Source organism: Carassius auratus, chromosome 1 (genome assembly GCF_003368295.1).
Source record: "Carassius auratus strain Wakin chromosome 1, ASM336829v1, whole genome shotgun sequence".
Lineage (NCBI taxonomy): Eukaryota > Metazoa > Chordata > Actinopteri > Cypriniformes > Cyprinidae > Carassius > Carassius auratus.
Window position 1 is genome coordinate 24,366,744 of NC_039243.1, and position 26,646 is coordinate 24,393,389.

The 26,646-nt window shown below is 42.3% G+C and overlaps 1 protein-coding gene across 1 annotated transcript; it reads right to left on the reverse strand.

Moving 5' to 3' along the window:
* Nucleotides 1-676: 676 nt before the first annotated feature.
* On the reverse strand, nt 677-26,592 carry LOC113105356 (transmembrane 9 superfamily member 2-like). Its single transcript, XM_026266398.1, has 17 exons — nt 26,437-26,592; nt 25,466-25,533; nt 18,793-18,886; nt 18,101-18,228; nt 17,885-18,014; nt 17,675-17,799; nt 17,398-17,509; nt 10,918-10,997; nt 9,749-9,857; nt 8,532-8,664; nt 7,595-7,714; nt 4,611-4,668; nt 4,248-4,407; nt 3,960-4,111; nt 2,487-2,598; nt 2,215-2,386; nt 677-1,662 (listed from the first exon to the last, which is right to left on the reverse strand). The coding sequence occupies exons 1-17, from the start codon at nt 26,590-26,592 to the stop codon at nt 1,595-1,597; spliced, it is 1,977 nt and encodes a 658-aa protein (XP_026122183.1). The 3' UTR covers nt 677-1,594.
* Nucleotides 26,593-26,646: the final 54 nt, after the last annotated feature.

Sequence of the window (26,646 nt, forward strand, 5' to 3'; positions counted from 1 at the left end):
GACGGGAGCCCGCGGGACTCCCTGAGCGTGTGCTAGACACAATTTCACAGGCTAGAGCTCCGTCTACACGACGTCTCTATGCCTCCAAATGGTCTGTTCTCTCCACATTGTGCTCAGACCATGGTGAAAACCCGACCTCTTGTGACGTATCAGTGATACTGTCATTTTTGCAAGAGCTCTTGGAGAAGGGACGATCCCCCTCCACGCTCAAGGTCTGTGTAGCAACTATAGCGGCGTCACACGCCCTTATAGCAGGCCAGTCGGTGGGCAGAAACGACTTAGTCGTCCGATTTATGAGAGGTGCCAGACGGCTTCTTCCGCCTTGCCCTCCCACCGTCCCTTCTTGGGACCTGCCCACGGTGCTTAGAGCCCTGAAGGGGGCCCCCTTTGAACCGCTACAGTCCATAGGCCTTAAGGCCCTGTCGCTAAAGACCGCTCTGCTGTTGGCACTAGCGTCTGTTAAGCGTGTGGGCGATTTACAAGCACTCTCGATAAGCCCTAATTGCCTAGAATTCGGGCCTAACGACTCGAGGGTCGTCCTGAAACCGAGGCATGGCTATGTGCCAAAGGTGCTCTCCACACCTTTTAGAGCACAAGTGGTCACCCTCTCTGCGTTACAAAACACAGAGGAGGATTTATCAGCAGGGAACAACATCGTACATTAAAACAAACAACATTTTTGGAGACAATGAGATTTAATTTCTAATATATTTTTATGGTTTTCTTGTAATCTCATTACCTCAAAATCAGAGAAGTCAAAATCAAAACTGAGTGGCTATCCAAGATTTTAGTTTATGGACACATTTAAATGCTATGCATATATACAAAGAAAATCATTTCGCTGCAGTGCACCTGTGTATGTATGGGGAACTTCATATTTTCACAAACCTGTTCTAAAAAAAAAGAAAAGAAAAAAAGGTTCTTGATTTTCCTGTGATAACGAGGCACACAATGTGTTGAGGCATGAACGGAAACAAGAAAAAAAAAAAACCTAACAGTTAAATAGACCCCCCCCCCCCACTGGTTATACACAATAATAAACAAGCATTTTTACAGTATCAACATGGAGAGAAATTTCACACAGCCTCACTCTTAAAGCAACTCACAACGAAGTCTTTCCATTTTTAATCTCTAGTTTCTTTTTTGATGCATTTAAAGAAAAAATGCTATTTACAAAATCCTACTTCTGACACAGTGAAGATTCAGTAGCTGGAGATAGTTTATTTGAAATGTATGCATTAACCTTTAATTTAAATGTTAGCAAAAGAAAAAAAAGTAAGTAATATTTACAAGGGAAAACTCCAAATCTTAATTACTTTTGTGAGTCGCAGTGACCAATCTGCACATTTGCTGTATTCCATTCCAACTCAAGAAGCAGATGTGTTGATTTTTTTCAGATGGTTGAATATGCACTACTAATGCATGCACACACACACACACACACACACAGCAAAGTAACTGGAATTTGTTGATTCAGAGTTGTTGATGTAAAGCAGAGTTGCTGTGGTAACTCCAAGTTAACCAGCGCTCAGGTCCCTCTCTGGGATCTCACATTGGGCGGAGAAGAGTTCAGTCAATCAGAGATTGCTTTTATTTAATCCACTTTGACCACGCTGTAGATCTTGGTGACAAACCAAAAGCAGGCAAAGAATCCAATTGTACCTAGAGGCAAAAATACACTATAGATTACTAAAATGTTACAATTTTACAGACCATTATGTCCGTCAGTTTATTAAATAAATGAATATATAAAACTCAAAGCACTGTTTGTGCAGAAGTGGCTACAGATATTTTTTCAAGCCCAGTTTGGCCTGTAACAGCAAATAAGCATCTTGTTTATCTACTCTCTTACTCTAACTTGTCTCTTGACTAAAGAAAAATATTAAAAAGGATTAAAGAAAATCAGCAACCATTATCAGAATTGGCCCACAATCAAACATAATCTGAATCAGTTATTAAAAATAACGATTGGTGCACCAATACTTAAATGTATTTAAAATGTATACATTATTATTAATATATTCAAATACTCCAACTCTAACAAAGTCAAAATCAAGATACAAACTGAACCATATTTCAGTCAATCTAATAGGAATCCATGTGATTAGGATTTTCACAAATTTTCACTCAATTTGGTCGCATGAATTGTTTGTTTGTTTTGAAAATGCCTTGTGTGTGAGCTGTCTGTCACTTTAACTCTACACACACACAAACCTGTGAAGAGGAAGAAGATGAGTGCCATGATCATGGTGTAGCCGAAGTAAAGAATGGTGCTGGCGAGCCCACTGATCTGCAGTTTAGAGAAGAAGTAATGGATGGCATAGACCAGGAAATAAACAGCTGTGAATCCGCTGGTGAGGAAGGAGCGCCACTGCCAGTGATAGTCCTGAGACAGTATATACACAAAACGAATTAATAAAAAATAAAAAGACTCGATTGTCCAAAATATGCATATCGTCACATGTGTATGCTGTGTGAACTCTTACCTCAGCACACAGGTGGAAGTAGCACAGCAGGATGGTGGCCTCAGAACAAGTGATGACCAGGATGATAAAGACCAGGAAGAGGAAGCCGAACATATAGTACATCTGATGAGACCTGCAATATCAACAGTTTACACAATATTTCAATAAAACTGGAAGTGTTTTAAAGGAGATTGGATTTTATTTTGATCTGAACCCTAAACCTGAACTTTGGAATTTGCTTTTGCAGGGTTTCTACAGGATTTTAAAGCTCAAATTTAAGAGTTTAAGACATTTTTAAAGACCTGCAAAATTAAATGTAGCTTAAGAAATTTTTTTGATAAACATTGTTTTTCAATAATAAAAGATTTTTGAATTTTTGAACGGTCGCTTGAAAGTTAAAGTCATGTCATTTGCCAAGTATGGTTACTCTGAATTGGTGCTCTGCATTTAACCCATCCAAGTGCACACACACATCAGTGAGAAGTGAACACACACCCGGAGCAGTGGGCAGCTTTAAATCCAGCGCCCGGGGAGCAACTGGGGGTTCAGTTCCTTGCTCAAGGGCACTTCAGCCATGTGTGTTGAGGGTGGAAGAGAGCGCTGTTCATTCACTCCACAGAGCAGAACATAAAGCAGCACAGACTTTGAAACGACCAGCACTCATAATGATTTAATAAATTAATCGCCTTCGAAATTTAATCGTCACATTCAGCCATATCCCAATTCTTGTCCCCTAATTTAAGACCTCTTGAAATCATAATTAAGGCTCGAGACTTTTTATGGCCTTTGATACAACTAAATTGAAGACTTTTTCAGGACTCACGGAATCAGTGTTTTGTAAACACTGGAATTGACCTATCGGTAAGCCCTGCCCCCTTAAATACTGTTGGTCACTCGGACAAACAAACGGAGTTCCTCACTGTCTCACAATGACAGTTTCATTTATGTGTTTTTGACTTTCACTGCATGGAACAGTTCACTGTTCTGGTTTGTTTGTTAGAATAGACTCAGTAACTTTAATGCTAACATAAGTTAGTTTTAGCCAGAGACACGTTGCCGAAGCAGAAGATGACATTAACGTTCTGCTTGAGCAGAAGAAAAGTGCAACTTAAATGAGTATGCCAACCAGAAAATGAACATTTTCATCTTCATTGTGATTAGGGTTGAATGCTTAGGGACATTTTGCTCCGTTTTGGATGGATTTAGGAAATGGAATAAAATTAATTACATTGCCCATCCTCTCAGGATACCTGGAATTAGTGTTACAAGTACCACAGGCACATAGTTTTCCCATTTTCGTAGCATAAACTCCATTAAACCGATGAAAGCTTCAGATCTTCCAGTGTTTCTCTATGACGCTGAAACCTACTGATGTCAGAGTTCCGCTTCCCATGCAACTGATACTCAACTTCTATTGGCTCATCTGAATTTGAGGGGAGGGGCTTACTGATAGGTCAATGGGAATCATGGCAACCGTTAATCATCAGCACTAACCAAATGCTGTTGAGGATGAAGAACAGCTGGATGAAGATGCAGCCGAATGGCAGGATTCCACCCATGACAATGCCAGGAAGAGGTTTGGTGTAGAAGGACTGCTCTGGAATCTGTCTGGGGATCTGATTGGTCCGCACAGGATGTTCAATGCCCTGAAATAGAACCAAATTTACAAACATATTAAACTATAAGAAAGAGAAACAGGTATAATTGGATTATTTGACACCAAACACAATGAAGTTTTAAAAAAGGCTCTTGGGAAACAATTTGAAAGTAAAGAAAGCTTACGGTCTTCTTAAAACCAAAGTATGCTCCAATAAAGGTGAGGGGCACTGAGACACAGAACCACAGAGCCAGGATGGCCACCAGAGTACCAAAGGGCATGGCAGCTGATGAACCCTCACCCCACAAAATCAGATTCATTACGAAAAAATCTGCAAACACCACCCTGAAAAAAAAACATGCATTATTAATTTATTATTTTTATAGTTATTATTCACAACAAGTCATATTTAAGCTACAAATCAACGATCAATCACAAGACTTGGGCAAGGGCAAAATGGCCCAAATCTTCCACTAACTGTAACATTTAACTGCTTAATGAAATGAAATTTCAATTCAAAGAAATGATGTATTGCTCCATTTACCAACCCTGGACAAAGAAATGCTGTCAGCAGAACATTGGTCTTCCACTTCTCCCCACCGAAGGCTGGAATGAGAGAGAGACCAGTTCACCTCACATTTCAACAAGGATCACAAAACGAATATTAAATTAAAAAGAGAAACTGCAGTTAAAGTAATACAGTTGTAATGCATCAGTACTTCAGCCTCTACAGACATATATTTTCTTGTTCTTTATTTCTGACTTTAAAGCAGTTGATAGAATTAAATTCATTTACATTCTTTTCATTTCAAAAATAATTATATTTCATTTCTTTCGTTATCTAGATGCAAACATTTAAAAAAACGAACTGAACATGAACAAATATCTTGAATGAATCAATTTCCACCACTACTTTCCAGTGGCTCCTAAAGCTAAGGAAACTCATTTTCACATTTCACATGAGCCAAGCAATGAGAAACACAGAAGTCCTGAGTTACTGGGATACTTCCTAGAACTTACTACTCCTATGCATCAAGTTTGTGTGGTTGACGGACAAAAAAAAAAAAGAATTGGGTAACACTTTACAATAAAATTCATGAATTAACAGTTACCTGAATTGGTTAACATGGACAAAACTCTACCTACAGCATTTATCAATCTTAGCTAGTGTTAATTTCAAAAGTTACTATTACATTATTAAAATCAAAAGTTGTATTTGTTAACATTAGTTAATGCACTGTGAACTAACATGAACAAAAAAATGTATAAGTAAATCTTTAACATTAACAAAGATGAAAAAATACTGTAACAAATGTAGTTCATTGTTAATTCATGTTAGTTAATACATTAAGTAATGTTAACAAATGACACTTTTGTAGCTGATCTGACTCGAACCAGACAAATTAAAGAGTCGAAACAGTCATGACCATCAGTTATTTGTCAAATGTATCATATTCTTGTTATAGGAATCATGTCCAAAATTAGACGCTGCAAGAGAGGGAAAATTCGGACCACATGCTTGATAAGATAACATATGATTTATGATGCCCCCGAGCCAAGACAATATCTGATTGGTCAAGACAACATTTGAGATGTGGCCAACAGGCCAATTTAAATACTTAGGACACCATAAAATCTTGCTTTTAGTTTTAGCTATGCTTCTTAGCTTCTGCTATTAGTCATGCCTGCTTTTAGCTTGTAGCTTTGCTTCCTAGCTTTAGCTTTTAGCCATGCTGTTAGTCATAACTGTTCTTTGAGCGCTGTTCCAGCGTGCTTCAGCCTGCATGTCTGCTGCTACTTAAGCCGCGTTTCCACCGCAGGAACTTTACCCAGGAACTAGGGACTTTGGCCTGGTACTTGGTGTGTTTCCACCGCAGGAACCAGGAACTAAATAAAGTTCCGGGTAAAAAAAATTCCCCTCAGAAAGTCCCTGCTGGCGAGGTGGTACTTTTTCAAAGTTCCGGAACTTTCGGGGGCGGGACTTTGGCGCTAAACATTCTGATTGGTTGAGTTCACGCAGCATTGGTTGAGTTCAAACACCATTTATTCGGATCATTTTCAAATATTACTGTTATTGTGTCATGAAATGTAATTTTAAAAGTATTTCAGGCGAGAATGTAGTTGTTTAAAACTCAAACCTATGGTTTATTTATAAAGACAGCGCTTATTTAAAAATGTGTTTCGCCAATCTCGTAGACGGTGAGCTCCACACGATCAGCGGGAGCTCAGTCCTCATGTATCCGCAGAGAGCAGCCTTACCTCGGCTAGACCTTCTGATATGTGCCGCTGGCTCTGATGTCTCTTTAGTGGTTAAACATAACATAATTCAGCTGCGGGGTAAACCTAACAGGTTATATTTGGTCTGTTTTCAATTTATCTATATGTTTAAATGAAAATAAAAAAGGCAAATTTATATAATATTTCGTTTCATTGTAATGGCAGCATATACACATATCCCTGAACTAAGTAAATTTCTGCAGCTGTTATTACGCTAATATGAAAACCAAAGGAGGCAGTGGTATTTTATATCCTATTTCGTTTTATTGTAAATATACAGAGAGAAAAATTACAGGATTCGCATCGTCGCTGACATCACACTCCCCAGTCGAATGCACGAAGTCAGAACTAACTACCGATGATGCACGTCCAAAATCAGCGTACCTTTTTTTTTTTTTTTTATCAGCGGTACTTTGTATTGAGAAACGCGCAGACCTACGTCACCAGTCTATTTGCCTAATCTACCCGGTACTTTACACCATGGTGGAAACGCAGAAAGCAACAGGTCTGGGGGGAAAAAAGTTCCTGGGAAAAAAAGTTCCTGGTACAAATGTTGCGTTTATGTGTTAGATTAGTTTATATGTCTTAGATTTATCTAATAAAGCCTTATTCATATTGAAAAGAGAAGGATCTTTTGTTTTGTGCTTATAAGTTAATTTCTTAAACTGCCGATCTTGTTACTGTACTAATTGATAGTGTTTTTACTATACTTTGGATATTAATATCCAGCGCAGATTTGATGTTAAACGGCTCGTTCAGTGAATTCGCAGGGCGTCTCAGTGATCAGCCGTGAAACAGTGATTCTGTTCAAATTCCCTTTAAAATCTTGATTTAAAAAAAGATTCCCTTTGAGCTAAATTGACCTGTTTCCCTTACACCTTATTGTACAGTGTTACCAGAAATGGCTGTTGTAACGATTGAATGTAAATTCCTGTGTGTCCATGATTCAGTTTCTAATAGGAGAGGAAAAACTGAGAGAAGATCAAAGGGGGCAACTAAATGTGTCATATGAATGATGTTAAAACAGCTCAGCAGATGGATCTACATCTGATATCATAGTAAGCAGAAGAGTAAGCTCTCATTGTATTCTGCACGAGCTGTACAACACAAGTAAAGCTAAAAAGCAGCAGGGGTGGGTCGGCCTGCCTGTTCATGTAAATGGCTCCTCTGACACTAATTCAATCTAACGAACAGCAGACAGCCCTAATGGAGGGAGGATCAGAGATCAAAGGTCAATCCTTTGCTGCGGACTTACATTTGTAGTAGCGGGCAGCCACATAACCAGCTGGAGTACCCAGGAGCACCCACAACACCACTGCACACGTCATCAGAGCCCCACGATTGGCAGGTGACAGGAAGCCCAAACAGGCAAAAACTACGGGGGAAAACATGTCAAGTTCAGGGTTGCAAGAATTCAAAATTTTGACGTAATGTCAATCAAACATTCAACAAAATTCTTTATATCATAATTTAGATGATGCAGCAAATGTAACAGAGGCAGAGCTCCAAACGAACTTTTAAAACTGTCCAGGTTCATACATTGTATCAGCCATCACAAAGTAAAAAAATTTCTATGTAGTAACTTTCGTAACATTTTTAATCATATATTATAAATTTGTCAAAAAATCTGACTACATTGGTCAAATCGCATTTGATAAAAATGTCTTGATTATTTTATTTTTTTATTCTCAGTGTTTTCTTTCTCGACAATTTAATGATCACAAGACATTGTTAGGTTTTTAACACTGCTATTTTTAAATAGTTTTTATGCCTGCAGTTTGTCAATTTTTTTACTACAGATTAAAAGTATGAGGTTGATAAGATTTTTTTATGTGGTTGAAAGGTCTCTTCTATTTACCAAGGAACAATTAGATCAAATATACAGTAAAAAAATTATATTGTGAAATATTTTTACAATTTAAAAGAATACAATTTTCTATGTGAATTTCTGTGTGTAAGGAATTCAAAGCTGAATTTTCAGCACTCATTACACCAGTCAAAACACTACGTTCTTTAAAAATAAATGCAATTTTACTGACCCCTTTTCAATGGTAGTATACTTATCTTAATTTTTATGGCAAAGACAAATTTCTAAAGCAAACTAAGAAAACCACTTTTTGACCTGGTATTGGTCTTTTTCTAACAATCAGGGCTTGAATTTTCCTCGATTGCTCAGCTCTCTATACACTTACAGAGAGTAACAAAGGTCATGATGAAGATCTGAGTCCCAGAGCCCAGGAACACAGACAGCAGCATGCCTTTCCTGGGAGGCCTGAAGACATCTCCGTGAACAAGCTTCCAGCCAAATTCCTCCTGGGCATCCTCCTGGAAAAGATGGAGAGGAAAAGCCAGGCTTCAACAATAGCAGGAGCTAACAGAACCCCGTTCAGGCGTGGGTTTGGGTCTACAGCCCAATTACAGCTAACAGAGATCAAAGGAAGGACGCCGGCTGCTGCTCAGACCAGTGATATACACTGTGCCACTCTCAGTCTGTCCTTAATGAGTCTGATCTGCCAGGACGAGGAGGGGCCATGGTGAAACAGAAAAGAGAGAGCACGTAAAAGCAACAGATGCATCACGCCTGACCCTGTTTGACCCCAAAACCTGGATGGGAGGGGCCAAATATAGGATATATAAAGAGATATATCTCTGAATGCTGAAGTGTGTGTGTGTGTGTGTGTGTGTGTGTCCGCACTTGTCTCTCCACATCAGTGTGACCCTCACTGTTGGCAGCAGACGACCCAGACCACAAACATAAGTGACATACATTAACACACATTGTTAAGTTATAAACCAAACACATTGAGTGCCACACATTCACACACATGCAAACATAAACATTGTCTATTATGTTTTAGAGATGGGCGATATGGGAAAAAATGTAAACAAAAAAAAAACAAAAAAAAAACAAACAGAAAAATCTCTCTGCATTTTTGGCCAATTTGCAATATACGGTACATGTCTCTGTACTTTTATTTTTGTATTTGGAATACAAAATAAATCTATTTAAATCTGTATTATAAATATCTATATATATTTCTTTTTGACTAACCGTTCAATGTTGTCCAACAAAACAATACATATTAAAGGCTATGAAAACAAATAAACTGAATGTAACCATGTAAGCCTTTATATTATGGGCAAAAAAGGGTAAAAATTACATTTCATTCTGACATTGCAAACTAAAAACTAAAATAAGGCTTTTCAAGTGGAAGTTAAATTACTTAACTAAAAATGTCAATAAATGAGAACAAAATTAGCCTGGTCTCTAGCATCTGATGGGCCGCGCCACTTAATTAATGTGAAACTAAACATTAAACTATGTCTTACCAGTTTTTAAAGGCCTTAATATGAAGCTTGTCACATGTTTAGAACAAACTGGATTATGCACTTTCTGAGGTGAACTCACCACAGAGTCCATCTGGTTGTATCGGGCGATGTCTTTATGGAGTGTTCGGAGCATGATCATAGCAACCATCCCCGAGAGGAAGAGTACGATGACCAAAGAGTTCATGATACTGGAGGCAGAAAACAGAACGTCTTAGCATGTGTGTTTTATTTGCTCAACTACATCATAGGTTTATTAGGATATGGACCCTGGGCCAAATGACACACTCAATCCTGCAATCCAGCTTTGGTGACGTAACGTCAGGGGTCCTCCACATTAAAGCTAAACTAGAGAGGAGATGATTAATCAACATCATTATTTTAAATATATATATTTTTTTATTTATATTATACAAATGAATGTAATACTATAGTATTTAACAATAACAACTACTACTCAAAATATATTTATCTTTATATGTATTTGTAAAAATTAAAACAAATAAATACATTACTACTGCAATAATATTTACTTTTTCCACAACTAGTACTGTAAGAATATAATTTAAATAAAAAAATTGAAAAATATTTAATAGGAATAATAATATGATTAATATAATATTACAGAACAACAGGAAAATGACTAATAATAAGTAACATTTTTACTTTCAAATGGTCAAATATAAAGGTTTTATTTTGGCAGGAAACCACTGGGAGGTCTTAAAGCTTCTCTTTAGTTGACAACAGATTTTTAAATGCTTCTCATTATTTCTCTAATTTGGGAAGATGTTTGTCATGTTGCGTTTTCAAATGCAGATTCCAAGACACTGAACACACCAGACCATGAGCATTATGCAAGTCTTTTACTCTTGCATTTGCCACTGGTTAAGTGCTTTTGGACCCTGGCTGAGGGTTTTCTGCAGACAGCCACTAGATGGAACCGCTAGCTCATAAAGTGTTAGAAGCTATGGTAAACAGATATATATATATATATATATATATATATATATATATATATATATATATATATATATATATATATATATATATATATATATATATATTCACATGGGTCATAATTCTGTCACACTAGTGGGTAGTTTGCTGTGAAGCCCACACCAATGTGAGCTTTCCAAAGGATGCATCTATAGTACACACCAAGGAGGAGTTTATAAGAATACATGTCCACTTTGAGTGTGTCTTTTAGAACAGGGCAATAGGATGCGTGTAGTGTGTGATATGTGCCTTCACCTGAACCACTGAATGTTGGTGTGTGGCATAGACTCAAGAATATAATCCCATCTAGAGGCCCAGCGAATCTGTTTGTCCTCCTGCAAACACCAAACCAGCAGTTATACATAAAAACCAAGAACTCTGCAGAAATATTGATATAATAAATCACTTTACACTAGGGAGCTACAATCTCTTACAGAGATAAATATAAACCCAAATTAACATATGTACATAGTTATGAAGTATAGATTGCAAAGCATTTGAAAAGCTAATTTTAAATGTAATGATAATTTAATTTTTCATGCATCTAGCATGGGATGAACAATGACGCTTTCGCTTTGCTTCGGATGGAGTTCATGAAATACGGTATTTTCCACAAAAGTAAATTACATTTATTAGACAATAATGGGCAGATACCCTGCAGGAAACCACTGCTTTACAGAAAACGTGGCATGATGCCAGTATGAACAACACTTCTCACTTTGAAATTAAGAGGAAGAGTGATGTAAAGAATAAAAAAGTTCCCTTATCGAGTCGGTCTCTCGACATTACGTATAGGGAAATCCATTTCCTCGAAATTATGAAGTCTGATTGAATAACTCTTTTGCTTGCAAATAGCCAATGGCGCCCTCGCCCTCACCTGATTGGCTGACAGCCATCAATATAGGTGACGGCGGGTGCCAAAAACCTCAGAATCTTTTTTCTTCACTTGAGTCTGGTTTCGCCGTGGATTCATGCATACAGAGCGGAAAATTGTGGAGAATTATCCCCTCTCGTGTTCCGGTGAATTTTACTATTAAAATGTCTCTTTGCCGCATGTGTGGTGGGCCCATTGATTTCCTAGACGCACACGAGCAGTGTGTGCTGTGCCTGGGTCGGGCTCACGCAGAGGTGGCATTCGAAGGATCGGGTTGTCGTGCCTGTGAGGAGCTTCCCATCAAGATCCTTCGTGGAAGGCTTGCTGTTACCCGTAACGGTGGCCCTGTATCTCCTGCCTCTCCCCCGTCCGCCGCCGTCGAGCTGCGAACCGGGAGACTGCAGACAGCTCCATCGACGGATTCTGTCGAGGTACTGGCGTCAGCCCAACGCCCAACGCCCACGCCACCCTCACGTGGAAGATCCCCTCTCATACTCTGAGGCCAGTTGCCGCCCTCCACCAGAAGCGCGGGAAATGGTCTCGTTTGGATATGACGATAACGTAGCCATGTCTACTAATGCCTCAGACCCGGGAGCATGGTCCGAGGTCCCGTCTGAAGCCGCCTCGCTGGATGCCGAGCTTATGGCGATCCTCACGGAGGCGGTGGCAGATATGGAATTGGAGTGGACAGCCCCCAAGGAGCTGCCGTCTAAGAGATGGATGGACGGTTCCTTCCTCAGCCCGGGCCGCCAGGCTGAAGCCCCGCAGAGACCCGCGCCCTTTTTCTCTGAGGTCCACGAGGAACTCACCTGGTCATGGCGCTCCCCGAGCCCATGCACAGGGGACCCAGCTGCTGATGACGGTGGAAGGGGGGGAGAAATTAGGATACACCGCCAAGGCGTACATATCGGCTGGACATGCAGCATCTGCCCTCCACACGATGGCAATCCTGCAGGTCTTCCAAACGCATCTACCTAAAAAGGTAGTGCAGGGAATCGGCCGCAATATGAGCAGCCTTGTGGTCCTGAGGCAGTTCCTGGATGCACCGGTGAGCCCCACCGGTCTTTTCGGTGTCGCGGTGGAATCTCTGTCGGAGAAACATCTTTTGCCGAAACGCTCTCAAGCCCTCCCTGCAGCGAGGTCCAGGTCTTCTTCGGCACAGGGCCAGGCGGGAAATACCAGGCACGCGTTCCCGAGCGCGGCAGAGCGTCGTGAGACAGAGCCACTATTCCGCCAGAGGCAGCCCAGGAAGCCTCGTTTTGGTCCTAAACCGGCCTCTAGCAGCCAAGGGCGCCCGGCGGGCAAGAAGGAGCAGCATTCCTGATGCTCGTGCCAGGGGGAAGAGAGCGCGGGACGTGTTCGTCGGACCCGCGGCGAAGAGGGCGTGTTCCTGCCCAGAGTTCGTCAACGATGTAAATGTTGTGATAATGAAACCGCTGTGTTCTGTTTTAATAAACATGCATTACATGCCTCAGCAAAAGAGCTTTCTTCCTCCCTCTACTATTACCCGCTACATAAGCGAAGCCTCTCCTCCGAGAGACGCTTCGCAAAGCGGAAGCTCGGGGAAACCCGAGGATGTGACTATGTATGTTCCCATGCAAGAAGCTGCGAACGAGTAACCTGCCATTCATATAGCGGTCAATGCTTCCCCGGTGGCTGGTGCGCAAACCCCGCTGCAGCATGCATTAATACCCTCTGTATTGAGTCATCTGAGCGTGTGGGCGACGCTCCCCGTGGCATCTTATTGGGTGATCAACACGATAAAATGCGGCTATACGCTCCAGTTCGCTCGCAGACCACCCCGCTTCAGTGGTGTGATTATGACAGAAGTATCAGAACAGAGCGCCCCGCTGCTACGATCAGAAATATCCTCTCTCCTGGCCAAACAAGCAGTAGAGATAGTGCCCGAGGAACAGAGAAATTCCGGGTTCTACAGCCGTTATTTTCTAGTTCCGAAAAAGGACGGAGGTATGCACCCCATCTTAGACCTGAGATTACTGAACAAAGCGCTCGTGAAATGCACGTTCAAGATGATAACTGTGAAGCAGATCCTCGAGCACATTCAGCCTGACGATTACTTCATTGCAGTGGATCTAAAGGATGCTTACTTCCACATCCAGATAGCCCCACATCACAGGTGCTTCCTGCGTTTTACATTCGAGGGTGTGGCGTACCAGTTCAAAGGGTTGCCGTTTGGGCTCGCTTTGGCTCCCCGTGCATGCAATGTGCATGAATACAGCGCTCGCTCCCCTGAAGCTCAGTGGAAAGCGCATACTGAACTATCTCGACGACTGGTTAGTCATCGCACGGTCGAGAAGCGCTCTCGAGGAACACAAACACAGACTCGCCCATCTGACAGGTTTGGGGCTGTCTGTGAACATTCAGAAGAGCACACTGCAGCCGTGCCAACATATCACATTCCTGGGTATGATACTGGACTCGCGCACTATGATCGCAAAGCTGTCAGAGCCGAGAATCCAGTCGATTCACAATACACTAGCCCTCTTCGTTCAAGGCAGAGCTATCCCCTTAAGAACATTTCAGAGGTTGCTCGGTCTGATGGCGACCGCAGCCTCCATCTGCAGACTGGGCTTGTTACACATGAGACCGCTTCAACACTGGTTACAGAGCCGAGTGATGCCGTGGGCGTGGAGAACGGGAACGGAACGCCTTATCATAATGCGTTCATTTCTCGAGACTCTGTCGCCGTGGTTCGGCACGACCATATTCGAGCAGGGTGCTGCTATGGGCAGAGTGGTCAGACGTGTAGTGGTCACTACGGATGCTTCACTGTCAGGCTGGGGAGCCCTATGCGATGGCAGACCAGCATTCGGTACGTGGACGGGACCAGACGCGCTGGCATATAAACTGCTTGGAGATGGAAGCGGTTCAACACAGCGGTGGGGGCATACATCAATCGCCAGGGAGGTTTGCGTTCGCGATCCCTGCAGGGATTAGCGAGACAGCTGCTGTTATGGACGGACAGGGTACTTCTGTCCCCTGGGGGGAGATGCGCTGTCGAACCGCTGGCCCAAGGGACAGAAGTATGGTTTTCCCCCAGTCAAGTTAAAGCTGCTGGTGCTGCAAAAGATCAGGGAGGAGAGATGTGCGTTGATCCTGGTAGCACCCAAATGGCCCAACCAGCCATGGTTCCCGGAACTGGTGAACATGGCGCGGCTTCCCCCGTGGTGGATCCTGCCGAGAAGGGACCTCTTATCCCAGGCGAGGGGCACCATATGGCATCCCAACCCAGAGCTTTGGGACCTGCATGTGTGGCAGATCAGCGTGGAGCATATCAGCGAGTGCTGCAGACAATAGCAGAGGCTAGAGCCCCTTCGACGAGGCATTTATACACTCTGAAGTGGAAAGTATTTGCTAACTGGTGTGTTGTCAAAAATGAGGACCCCAGGAGTTGCGATATCTCTATTATTCTGACCTTCCTACAGGAACGTCTGGATGCTGGCAGTACCCCATCTACAGTGAAAGTCTATGTGGCCGGGGAGGCACCCCCTGATAACGAGCTTTCTTCGGGGAGCTAGGTGGCTTAATCCACCCCGCCTTCGTCAGATGCCGGTCTGGGAGCTGTCGTTATTGCTTAGTGCGCTGTCCGACCCACCTTTTGAACCAGCCGAGTTTAGCGACCTTAAAGTGCTTTCATTTAAGACGGCGCTGCTGCTCGCGCTAGCTTGCGAGAAACGAGCGGGAGACTTGCATGCCCTGTCAGTGTACAGCACGTGTATGCAGTTTGGACTGGACGCTTGTATGGTCAGACTTTTACCCAAACGCGGCTATTCGCCTAAAGTACTCTCAACGCCGTTCAGAGCTCAGATAGTTAAAATTCAAGCATTTTGCCCCGAGGAGGACAGTAATTCAGTGTCTCAGAAGTGCGCTTTGTGCCCTGTGCGTGCCCTGCGTGCATATGTGAACAGAACTAGCCAGTTTCGAACTTCAGAGCAGCTTTTCGTCTGCTACGCGGGTGCCAAGAAGGGCAGTGCGCTGTCGAAGCAGAGGCTATCACACTGGATAGTGGAGGCTGTGTGACTAGCTTATGCTTCCCAGGGAACCGCCTGCCCAATCGGGGTGCACGCCCACTCCACAAGGAGTTTGGCGTCGTCATGGGGTTAGGCGAAAGGCATGTCTATTCAGGACATTTGTTTCACAGCGGGCTGGTCGTCTCGCAACACGTTTGTGAGATTCTATCATTTGGACATTCCCTCGTTCGCATTACATGTGCTGTCAGTGCAGGAGGAGGGAGTTGAGCAGTCATTGGACTAGGCTATGGGCACGCCTTGCCTGGCGCGTGCACTAGCCATGTCATATAGACAGCGTCATTTATTTTAGTAATAGCTGCGGTTGAGTTATTCATTCACTATCTAATGTGGTCCCTTTATTATGCCCGCATTATAAGCCGGCAGTGTATTCCCAAGCACCAACATATTGCTGCATTTTCCCCATATCACACCAGTGTTGCTTATCTGGGTGCACTGGATTACGATGGTGTAAGAGCTGATTTGGCTCTGTGTCAAGAGGCATTTCAACCAGGTCCGGTACCCAACCTAGAGCTAATGCGCTGTAAGAACTAGTGCTTATGCTCTTCTGTGGCTCGATGCGAGCTAGGCCGGACAGCATTTCCCACACAGCGGGGGTTTTATTGTTCCCCATACGTAATGTCGAGAGACCGACTCGATAAGGGAACGTCTCCGGTTTCTCACGTAACCTTAGTTCCCTGAGAGGAGGGAACGAGACATTACGTAACCTGCCGTGTGTCAGTTTCCATAACTGATTCTGCTATTTTCATGTTAGTCACTGTGAAGCTGTATTGACACAATCTGTATTGCATAAAGTGCTACAGAAGTAAAGGGGAAGTGACTTAACACTTTTAATATTTTCTTAACATTTCTGTGCATACATTGAAAGTCTAAGAAATTAAAATTTTCAAGCTTTAAAATGTTATTAAGACATATTTAAAAAATCCAAATGAATTGAATAGTTAATCCAAATCTTGGCAGCAACATCTTTTTCTAAAACGAACAGATTTAATTTAGCTTTTCATTCAACATATAAGAGACATACAGTACACAGAGCACATTAAATGTTAATGTTAAATGGAGGCTCAAACTTGATGCATGAGAACAAAAATGCTTACGTGCTCTATAATGATGCGCTACTCGTTGTTTATATGTGAACATTAAAACAAAAAAACTAAATTAAAATCTAAAGTGATCGTCTCTGTTCAAAAAACTTGTATTAAACTGCTTGATTTTCATGGATTACATTTACAGTGTACTTTTCGAAGCTTGAAAATGTTGACTGTCTATACTTAAAAGATAATAGATTAAAAATAATAATACCGTATTTTTCGGACTATAAGTCACACCTAAGTCACATCAGTCCAAAAATACGTCATGATGAAGGAAAAAAACCTAAGTCGCACTGGACTATAAGTCACATTTATTTAGAACCAAGAGAAAACATTACCGTTTACAGCCACGAGAGTGCGCTATATGTCTTCAGTGTAGACTACAGAAGCACTGCGAAGCATAGAGCAGTAGACGGTAATGTTTTCTCTTGGTTCATTTCTCTTGGTTCATCTCAAATTAATTTTGATAAATAAGTCACACCTGACTATAAGTCGCAGGACCAGCCAAACTATGAAAAAAGTGCGACTTATAGTCCGGAAAATACGGTAATAATAATCACAGAAATTATGAGATTAATAAAGAATCTTAATTTCTGTTCCAAAAATGAACAAAAATCTAATGGGTTTCAAACGACATTTGGGTGAGTAAATGAGGACAGAATATTCATTTTAATATAAACCAATCCTTTATGGCTGATATGTAAGTATCTTAATCACTTACCACAAACTTGACGGAGTAAGTGTAGGGAATCTTGACTTCTCCACTGAACTTGTTGTTCAGACTCATGGGAGGTCCTTTGCAGTCTGGTTTCTCCATGTCGGTGTATTTATAGCTTTAAAAAGAAACAAGAAACAATCAATATTAACATATTAAACCCAATATATGCTCAATTGGACAAATAAATATTTAAATATACTGTTGCTTTTTTAAATTCAATCTTAATCAGCTAAATGGCACCCTTTTTATCGATTAGAATTGATTAAAGAGCCTCAAATACCTTTTGGGCTCTAATTTAGCTGCAACCAGTCTGGCACCAGCCGCCTCGTTCTCCACCACGTGGTAGAAAATGGTGATGTCCACATGGTTGAAGATGTAGAAGGTGTCTTTGTCATTGAAGTCGGCCTGCATGAAAATGACCACTGCTTGAACAAGTTGCATTAAACCGAACCCTCGTATGACCTTGAAAAGGCTGGTAAGTGTCACTCACGCTGACTACGCAGGCATCTTTGGCCCGTCCCGTATCAGTGACATAGCAACCAATGGGGAACCCTGGATTACAGAACTTCTGATTGTCCTCCACATCGTAACACCAGGTCACCGGCATATTATCGACGATCCTGAGAGAGTCAAGTGAGTGATGAGATGCTATGCTTGATTGTAGTGCTGTGTTACAGCCAAGAGAGAGACTGAGAGACTGCCTCACCAGTGGTGTTGGTAATTGAGGAGCATTCCCTTCTTGAGAAAGTCCAGCTTGGCTTTTTCCTCAGCTTTTTCTGTGTTGTAAGATTTAAGACAGACACTCTGGCACTCCAAATTCTTCTTGAAGGAAAACTAGAAGAAAAACATTCATTATTAAGTTGTTTTAGCACCATTTGCCTTTAATACAGCTCCAGACCTTCTTAAAATACATTTATACAACTTTTGAATGTACAGATGAATGTTGTCTATCCGAACATCTGCCAGTTATTTCAGAGCTGTTTGATGAGGCAATTTGTATCTCACTCTTCTCTCCAAAACTGCCCAGTGTAGTTTGATCATATTCAAGTGATTTGCGTGGCCTGGGCAGAGGTTGAGGTTCGTCTTGGTGCTTCAACTGTCCAGGTTTTTTGATCATGACACCATTCTTTTTTGACATTTTAGCATTGGTGTCTATGATTAAAGTTTTATATCATGGATGTTAGCTTTATAAATTCTCTGTGGTTGGATTTTGTGGAAACAGGGTCTCTGTAGTAACTACTGAGGTTTGTTTGTTTGATGGTCCCTATCATTCACTTTCGCTGACTACTCTTCTTCAGATATACATTATATCAGTCCATGGATTCCCAAGGGATTGAACCCATGGCCTTGACATTGCTAGTGCCAAGCTCTGACATACAAGAACCTCGTGTAATATACCTTATACGGGGACAGCTCAATTCTTTCTCCAAACAGCACCTGACCCAAGTTCTCAGATGGACGCTTCTCGGACTCATCAGCACAAAAATCAAACCTGAAAGAATACAAATAATCAAGTATTAATCAGACATAATCAAAAAGCTCAGCAAAAAGGTAATAATAATTTATCAGGTGACATGACAGATTTTTAAACTGTGCGTGTGTGTGGCCATTAAAAGAACGCAAAGGTTTTCAAATAAATTTAGTTGTTACTTTAATTTAACCCAAACATACATGGACCACAGAGGTTTTTTTGTATCACTGAAAAAAAAAACATAAGACAGGTGCAGTTTGCAGCAATGATGCTTGAGTAGCATCTTAAAAACTTCTATGTGAGAATATTCTTACATATGTCTAGAAATCTTTGTTTTGATGCATCAGAGGAATTCAGAAAAAATTTAAGAATTACTTCTTCTGTGGAACATAAATGAATATATTTTGAGAAATATCACAACAGGATTCCTTCTTGCATACAGTGGAAGTCAATGGTAATAAAACCATATGTTTACCCACATTTTGTGTTCTGCTAAATAAAGAAATGCATACAGGTTTGGAACAACATAAGGTTGAGTAAACTGGATGAACTATCCCTTTAATTGTAATATACACGGTGAGCAGAAAACCTCTGATGATTGGCTGGAAGTCACCAATTAAAGCCGTTGTTTAGAGACAGGCTGTCCTCTGGTGCTGCCTCCGAAGCATACAAACAGCTGCTCGGATTGCCGAAACGCAGCCGCGCGGTTGACAGAGTCGTAAAGCCCTCACCGGACACAACACCTGACTCCGGGGTGCCGTCCAATGAAGTCTCCGATTCTGGAGAGAAGGCAGAAAGAGCCACCACTTGCGCTCTAAATGGTGTTGAGAGCGATTTAGGCACATAGCGAAACTTTGGCTTGAGCGTGACGTTACAATCACCTGGTCCAAACTGCATACAGTCCGCATTCACAGAGAGCGCTTGCAAATCCCCCACGCGATTGCACGAAGCAAGGGCGAGCAGCAGCGCGGATTTAAGCGTGAGCTCCTTCAAGCCGACAGACTGAAGTGGTTTGAATGGCGGAAGGGCTAGCGCTCCCAGCACCAGAGCCAGATCCCAGGATGGCATTGTAGGGGGGTGGGAGGGTTTTAGTCTTGGATGGGCCTTTTGGGAAATTTTTCATTTCGATCATCGATAGGTTTCAAAAACGGTTAATCGATTAATCGGGGGTGGGGATTATTTGGGGCATGGTCATAATGTATATAATGAAAAAATCTGAAGATTGTTATGAAAATGAAAAAAAAAATCTGACATGAAAATCTGTCTATGAAAACATGAACACATGATTAGGACAGGTTAGATAATGATAATGATAAAAAAGGAGCAAGAAATATCTGCCTGAGGTGAAGAGTATACCAATAAACGGAAGCTAATTCTATGACACATCCTTTGATAAATCAGATAACTGAGATACATATCAGACGTAACATTGCAACTTGTATCAGCACAATAGGATGTTAAGTTATGCGTTAGACAGAGAGAGAGAGTGCGTGCGAGCTCCCGCTGATGCGTTTTCATGACAGCGCCCTGAAAGATGGGCAAGGACAGATTTTACTATAGATTCCTATAAAGTTCTCATTATAAATGTATGGCAGATAAGTGCTATATTTTCATCTACATTATTAAGTGTAATAGTTGTAATTAAGTTTTATTTTTAAGTTAAGTTTTAATTTCCATAAACCTGCGCGTTTTCGAAGCCATATGAATTGAATTATGCCCACAAATATGACGGAAAAAAAGCTCGGCTGCATTATCATAACATCAGTAATAAAATATCAATAATAATAGAAAAATAAAACATTTAAGAGCAATATCATTATCGGGCATTGCTTATATGAGCATGAAACGAATCTATGATATGCAGCGATTTCAGCATAATTGTTCATGTTAATTAATCAGACGTAGACTAGCTCTTGCAACTTTTATCTGAATAAAATTTGCCGATGCAGATGTGAACTTGACCGAAAGTGTAACTCGATCGGATTGTGCTTTACAAACACAAACGTACAATAAATCTAAATTAGTGTCACTATCGTTATTTTTTTTATGTATTTTAATGTTTAATTAATATTTTGTATTCAATTTGCACTTTCTGATCAACCAAAATATTTAAATATTATTTAACAGTATGGAAATCACTGATTATTGCTAAATAATTGAATGAGATTTAAAATATATTTAAGATAAAAACTATGACAAACAAATAATTTTGATTTGTCATCTCTACAAATATAATGTAATTAGGCTACAAATATATCCAGTGCATTTTTATTTTATAAAGACCATTTCATTATTTGTCTGTGATTTAAAAATTAACACACAAAGATAGTTTTTCTTTTTTTGCTACTTTATTCAACCGCATTTTTTTTATTGTCTTCCAGTATAACTTTAGCAGCATATTTTGATCGAGCGGTGAAACGTAGTTTTTAAAAGATAAAAAAAAAGTTCACCAAGTTTAACCAAACAAGGCTATTATAAGGTATAAAACAGAGACCAAATAGCCTAGATATTTTAACTATGTCTAAAACTCAAAACTAAAATAATAATATTATTTTAAAAAATGGACATTATATTTACCATGACCGGTGAAACATTCAAATGTCTATTCAAAAAGATAAGGTGGTCTAAGTGCTCAGATGAGAGCCGAGTGCACAGCCTGTTCACATTTAGTGGAATAAATTAACTCCGCTGGAACAGATGTTGCAGGAACAGCCAGGCACCACTGGACAAGTAAACCTTCTCTGTCCCTGAAACTAATGGGCAGCACATCTTTCACCACCATTTCAGCGAATAGCTTTGTCGTCTTCTCGGTTCTGCCCGCATTGCATTTAGGTCTTACGGTAAGTGATTCAATGCTCGTCTGAGTTGCCGCTCTGTTATCGCCAGATATTTTATGTACAAATTTTAGATGATAGCACATTGTATTTGTTGTAGATTTGTGTGAAAGCTTACCCTGAACTGTTTTTTCATTGTTCTTCTCAAAGGGAAGCCAGCCATCACTACGTGACTTTGAGGCCATTATTATGTCTTCTTACGTCTTTTGAGGCATCAAGTGGGAAGCTAACCAATCAGAGATCAGTGCACCGCCCAACGTTGTGCCATAACCAATCAAAAAAAAAAATAATAATAATTTCGATCATCGTTTACATGATCGATCATCGCTGTTGCGGTCGAGTACTCGAGTACTCGATCACTGTTGCACATCCCTAGTCCATTCGTTGTTGCAGAAAATCCAGAATGTCAGACACGGGGCAGCTTTCCGGGTCTCGACCATTCGATTCGCACCACTTCTCGGTGAGACAACAAACCCGGGTTTACCGGTTCCCGCACACCATCCACACATGAAGTTTCCACCATTCTGGGTTGGGGTGCCATATCGAGCCATCTGCCTGAGACAGGAGATCTCTTCTCAGCGGGATCGGCCACGGGGGAGCTGTTAGTATTTCTAGAAGATCGGGAAACCAAGGCCTGCTCGGCCAGTACGGATCGACTAATAACACTGACGCTTTCTCCTCTCTGATTTTGTGCAGCACTTGTGACAAAATCTTTAGTGGGGGGAATGCATACAGATGGGCATTCGGCCACGGCGTTGTGAGTGCAGGGCCCAGGGGAGAGCGCGACAGCGAGAAGAACAGAGGGCAATGCGTGTTCTCCTCTGTCGCGAACAGGTCCACCTCTGCTTTCCCAAACTGTTCCCAGATCAGCCTCACTGTACCAGGGTTCAGTCTCCATTCTCCGTGAGGAATCCCGTTCCTTGACAGCATATCCGCGCCACTGTTCAGGCATCCCGGAACTTGCGCTGCTCAAATGGAGAGCAGATGATGATCGGCCCACAGCAAAAGGCGTGCTGCCTGACTGTACAGGGCTTTCGAGTTTACTACGCCCTGGCGGTTTATGTACGATACCACCGTCATGTTGTCTGTGCGAATCAACACGTGGTGCCCCCTGCATCATAAAACTCTGAAGGGCTAAAGAAACCGCTCTCAGCTCGAGGCGATTTATGTGCTATGTTCTCCCTGACTCCGTCCAGTGGCCCGAAGCCGGTAAGCCATCGCAGTGAGCTCCCCAGCCCGTCGTTGACGCGTCTGACGTGACCACTTTCCGCCGCGTGACCAGACCCATCTGGACGCCGCGCTGGTACAAGTCGGAGTTCTGCCATGGTTTCAGCGCGCTTAAGCACCTGCGAGTGACCACAATGCGGGCATGGCCCAATTTCCACGCCCTTCTCAGTACTAGTGTTTTCAGCCATAACTGGAGTGGGCGCATATAGAGTAGACCGAGGTGACAGACCGTCGCGGCCGCTGCCATCCGCCCCAAGAGCCTCTGATATTCCTTCAGTGCTACGGGACGGCCCAGTCTGAATGCGTTCAGAGCGGACATTAAATCTTGTATGCGCTCCTGGCTCAGACGCGCCCTCATTGTTATCGAGTCCAACTGCACCCCTAGATACATGATTGTTTGGGTGGGGCGTAACGCTTTTTTTGTACATTCACACAGAGACCCAAACTCTCCAGGTGACGTAACAGAGCGTGTATGTAGCTGTTGAGCACATCCTCTGAATGTGCCAAGATCAGCCAATCGTCCAAATAGTTCAGTATACGCGTTCCGCTCGCTCTCAGAGGGGAAAGTGCTTCATCCACACATTTCGTAAACATACGAGGTGCAAGCCCTAGCCCAAACGGCATCACCATGAACTGATTTGCTATGCCTTCGAACGGAAATCTCAGAAAGCGCCTGTGACGAGGGACGATCTGGATATGAAAATATGCGTCTTTCAGTCAGACTTTATTGCATTTTGAACAAACACAGACATTTTCGTAGTCACCTGCAACCTCCAAGGGGACTTCATAAGAATATCTCAGATGCTTTGCAGCGGGCCCGCCACTCAGCGCTCTCCTCCTCCGCGCCCACTTGTCAGGAACAAGGTTTTTGATCCGACGGAGGAGCTCCCCCGGGACGGTTCCCGCCTTTCTAGAAGCAGTGACGCCTTTCTTTCGGTGTCCTCTGCCAAGGGGTTTCGGCGTGAACAGACGGCTCAGGATCTGGTGCTGATGCAGTGGAAGCAGCGGGGGGTCGCTTCGACGGCCGGTTGGAAGCAGATGAGGATCTACTGCGCGCAGAAGGCTGTGCTGCAGCCCAGCGCGGCAGGAAGTGACTCATCGCCCTAGAGCGTTTCTGTGCCTCTGAGAAACGCTCCGCGATAGCCTCGACTGCATCTCCAAATAGGCCAGATGGAGATACAGGAGCGTTGAGCAGCGCCCTCCTGTCCGCATCTTTCAGCTCAGTGAGAGTAAGCCACAGGTGCTGGTGGAGCACAACCATGTGCGTATATCCACGGGCTTTCGCTCCATCGACTTTGGTGAAAATTTCTGACCCACCAGCGTGAGCGCGAGCCGATTGGGGCACAGCCCACGCCTTAGCGACCTCATCATGCAGGTCTGGGAGGAATGGGGCTCGTTTCCTCTGAGCAGTAGCTCGACGGCCCGAGTAAAGGAACCAAGAATCCAGCTTGCTCTTAGCTGGTTTGTCGGGGGATTCCCACTCTAAGCCTAGACCACTCCCGGCCTTAGTGAGAATCCGGACGAGTTCATCCTGGAATGCAGCGTGTCCCTCCACTTTAGAGCACTCCTCCGGAGAGCAGGCCCAGTCCTTCTCGGACGTCGTTTGGGACAGCGCCTCGTCGATATCGTTGCCCCCCGCCGCACCGAATGAAATAATCTCCAATGCTCCAGCGGCAGGTTGAAGATCCTCCTCCAAGCACATTGGAGAGCGGGGGGGAGGTGAATTGCGCCATTCCGCGTGGTCGCCCAGGTGCGGCTGTCGTCCCACCAGCAGCTCGCTGGCGGCAGTGGGACATTGCCGAGAGAAATCACCGAGGGCGATATTCTTCCGGGCCCTAAGCACCCGCACTGAGAATTCTTCGCAGTGTGGGCAGCCTGACCTGTTGAGTGCTGCCTCCGCATGGGCGAGACCCAGGCAACGGATGCAGAACTCGTAGGTGTTCACAGCGTGCAAACTTTCGACATGCTGGAACGCCAAGAGGGAAATCTGTCTTCTTGCGTCTTCTCAACAGCTGTCTCGTAGGATAATTGAAAGAGGAAGATTCTGAGGTTATGCCGCCAACACGGCACAATATATAGTGGCGAGGCCCCGCCCATATTTGCCGTCTTGACTGGCATTGGTCAGTGAGAGTTGCAAATTCACTGGTGTTGTGCAATAGGATTTCAGGTAGGTTAGGAAGGAAGGGAGTCCCCAAGGCGTTAACGCCATGTCGAGAGACCGTTCTCGAGAGGGAACATTAACTACGGTAGTATTTTTGGGAAAAAGAAAATCATATTCAGGTCAAAGTTACCCGAACACAACCAGAGGGTTAAATATATATTTATACTAGATGAAAAGCTCACAATTAAAAAATAAAAGAAAATGAAAACATTGCTTTGGGTAATAAATTAAGAAAAGTTTAATCGAAGCACTCAAATTACTAAAACTGCAATAAAATACAAATGTTTTAAATAAATTATTAAAACTAAGATAAAGAACTAAAAACAGATTTGAATGATTAAATAGGCTACTATTACACACAGTATAATTCATACTCACGCGGTGTATTCATAGGGCAAAACAGATTCCACAGAATCCAGCCTGTTCACAAACAGCTCGATGGTTGACTGACAAAAAGAAAAGCAAAGGTTACGGCAATGTTGAAATACTTCCATATAAACTTTTCTGACATGCAATTACTCATGTGAGGGCATCTTTACACAACACATGTTTATAAATTATTAGAATAAAAGACTTTTAGAAAAACAACAACATGTGAACCACAGTCCCCAACTAAAATGTCATAGCTACTACAATTATTGTTATTATTATAAAAACATAACAAGGTATATTTGACAACCCCCTTGTTAACGGAGTATTTTAATGACCGACCCCCACATGAGGATATGGACATAAAGAGCTGTTTGTGTGCGTCATCAACAACCTCACGTAGAGAGAAACATAGATCATATTAAACACCACATGATTACATTACATAATTGAAAAAAGTATTACAAAGAAAGTGACTTCTTGACAAAATGTATAACTAGTTAATGGGATTTATTCAATTCATTCGTGAAACACTTATCTTCATAAACATGCATATGAAGGTACTTATCAAAACAAACTTATTTGATGATTATTCCGAATGTCTCCTTTAATGATTTATGTAATAAAGGCACAGTTAAGGAACAACATCGGCTGAGTAACTGAATACAGTATTTTAGGAGAACTCTCTTTACAGTCAAAGTCCAGCTTGAGAGAGAGACATGATCACTTCACTTCCACCAGCTTCACAGACAGATCGACTATGAAAGACAGTATTATGATGATAACGTTACAAAGTTTTTGAAAGCAACGGAATTTGCAAATGTTATCTTTATCAGTGCAACAGCGTCTCCACAACTGACACCCAGCAATAGCATTTCGTGCTAGCACCACACAGCAGACACCCCACTACAGAGAAACACTGCACATCTTATACAGTTGAATGAAAATCACTTATTACGCGTATTAATATGAATATTTACCTTGCAGTCTGGAACGTCGTTGTTTTTTTCGCCCTCTTCTTTCTCGCAGAAGCTCACAGGGGCCAAACCAGGGAGGTAGAAACTTAACGCGTCCCGTAGCGACCCGCTCACAAACAACAACACAAATACAACACGGACACCGTGGAAAACGGCCATTCTGCCTCGACCGACTAGTTCAGGATTCGGTAGAAGTATTTACATGCGTGAAAT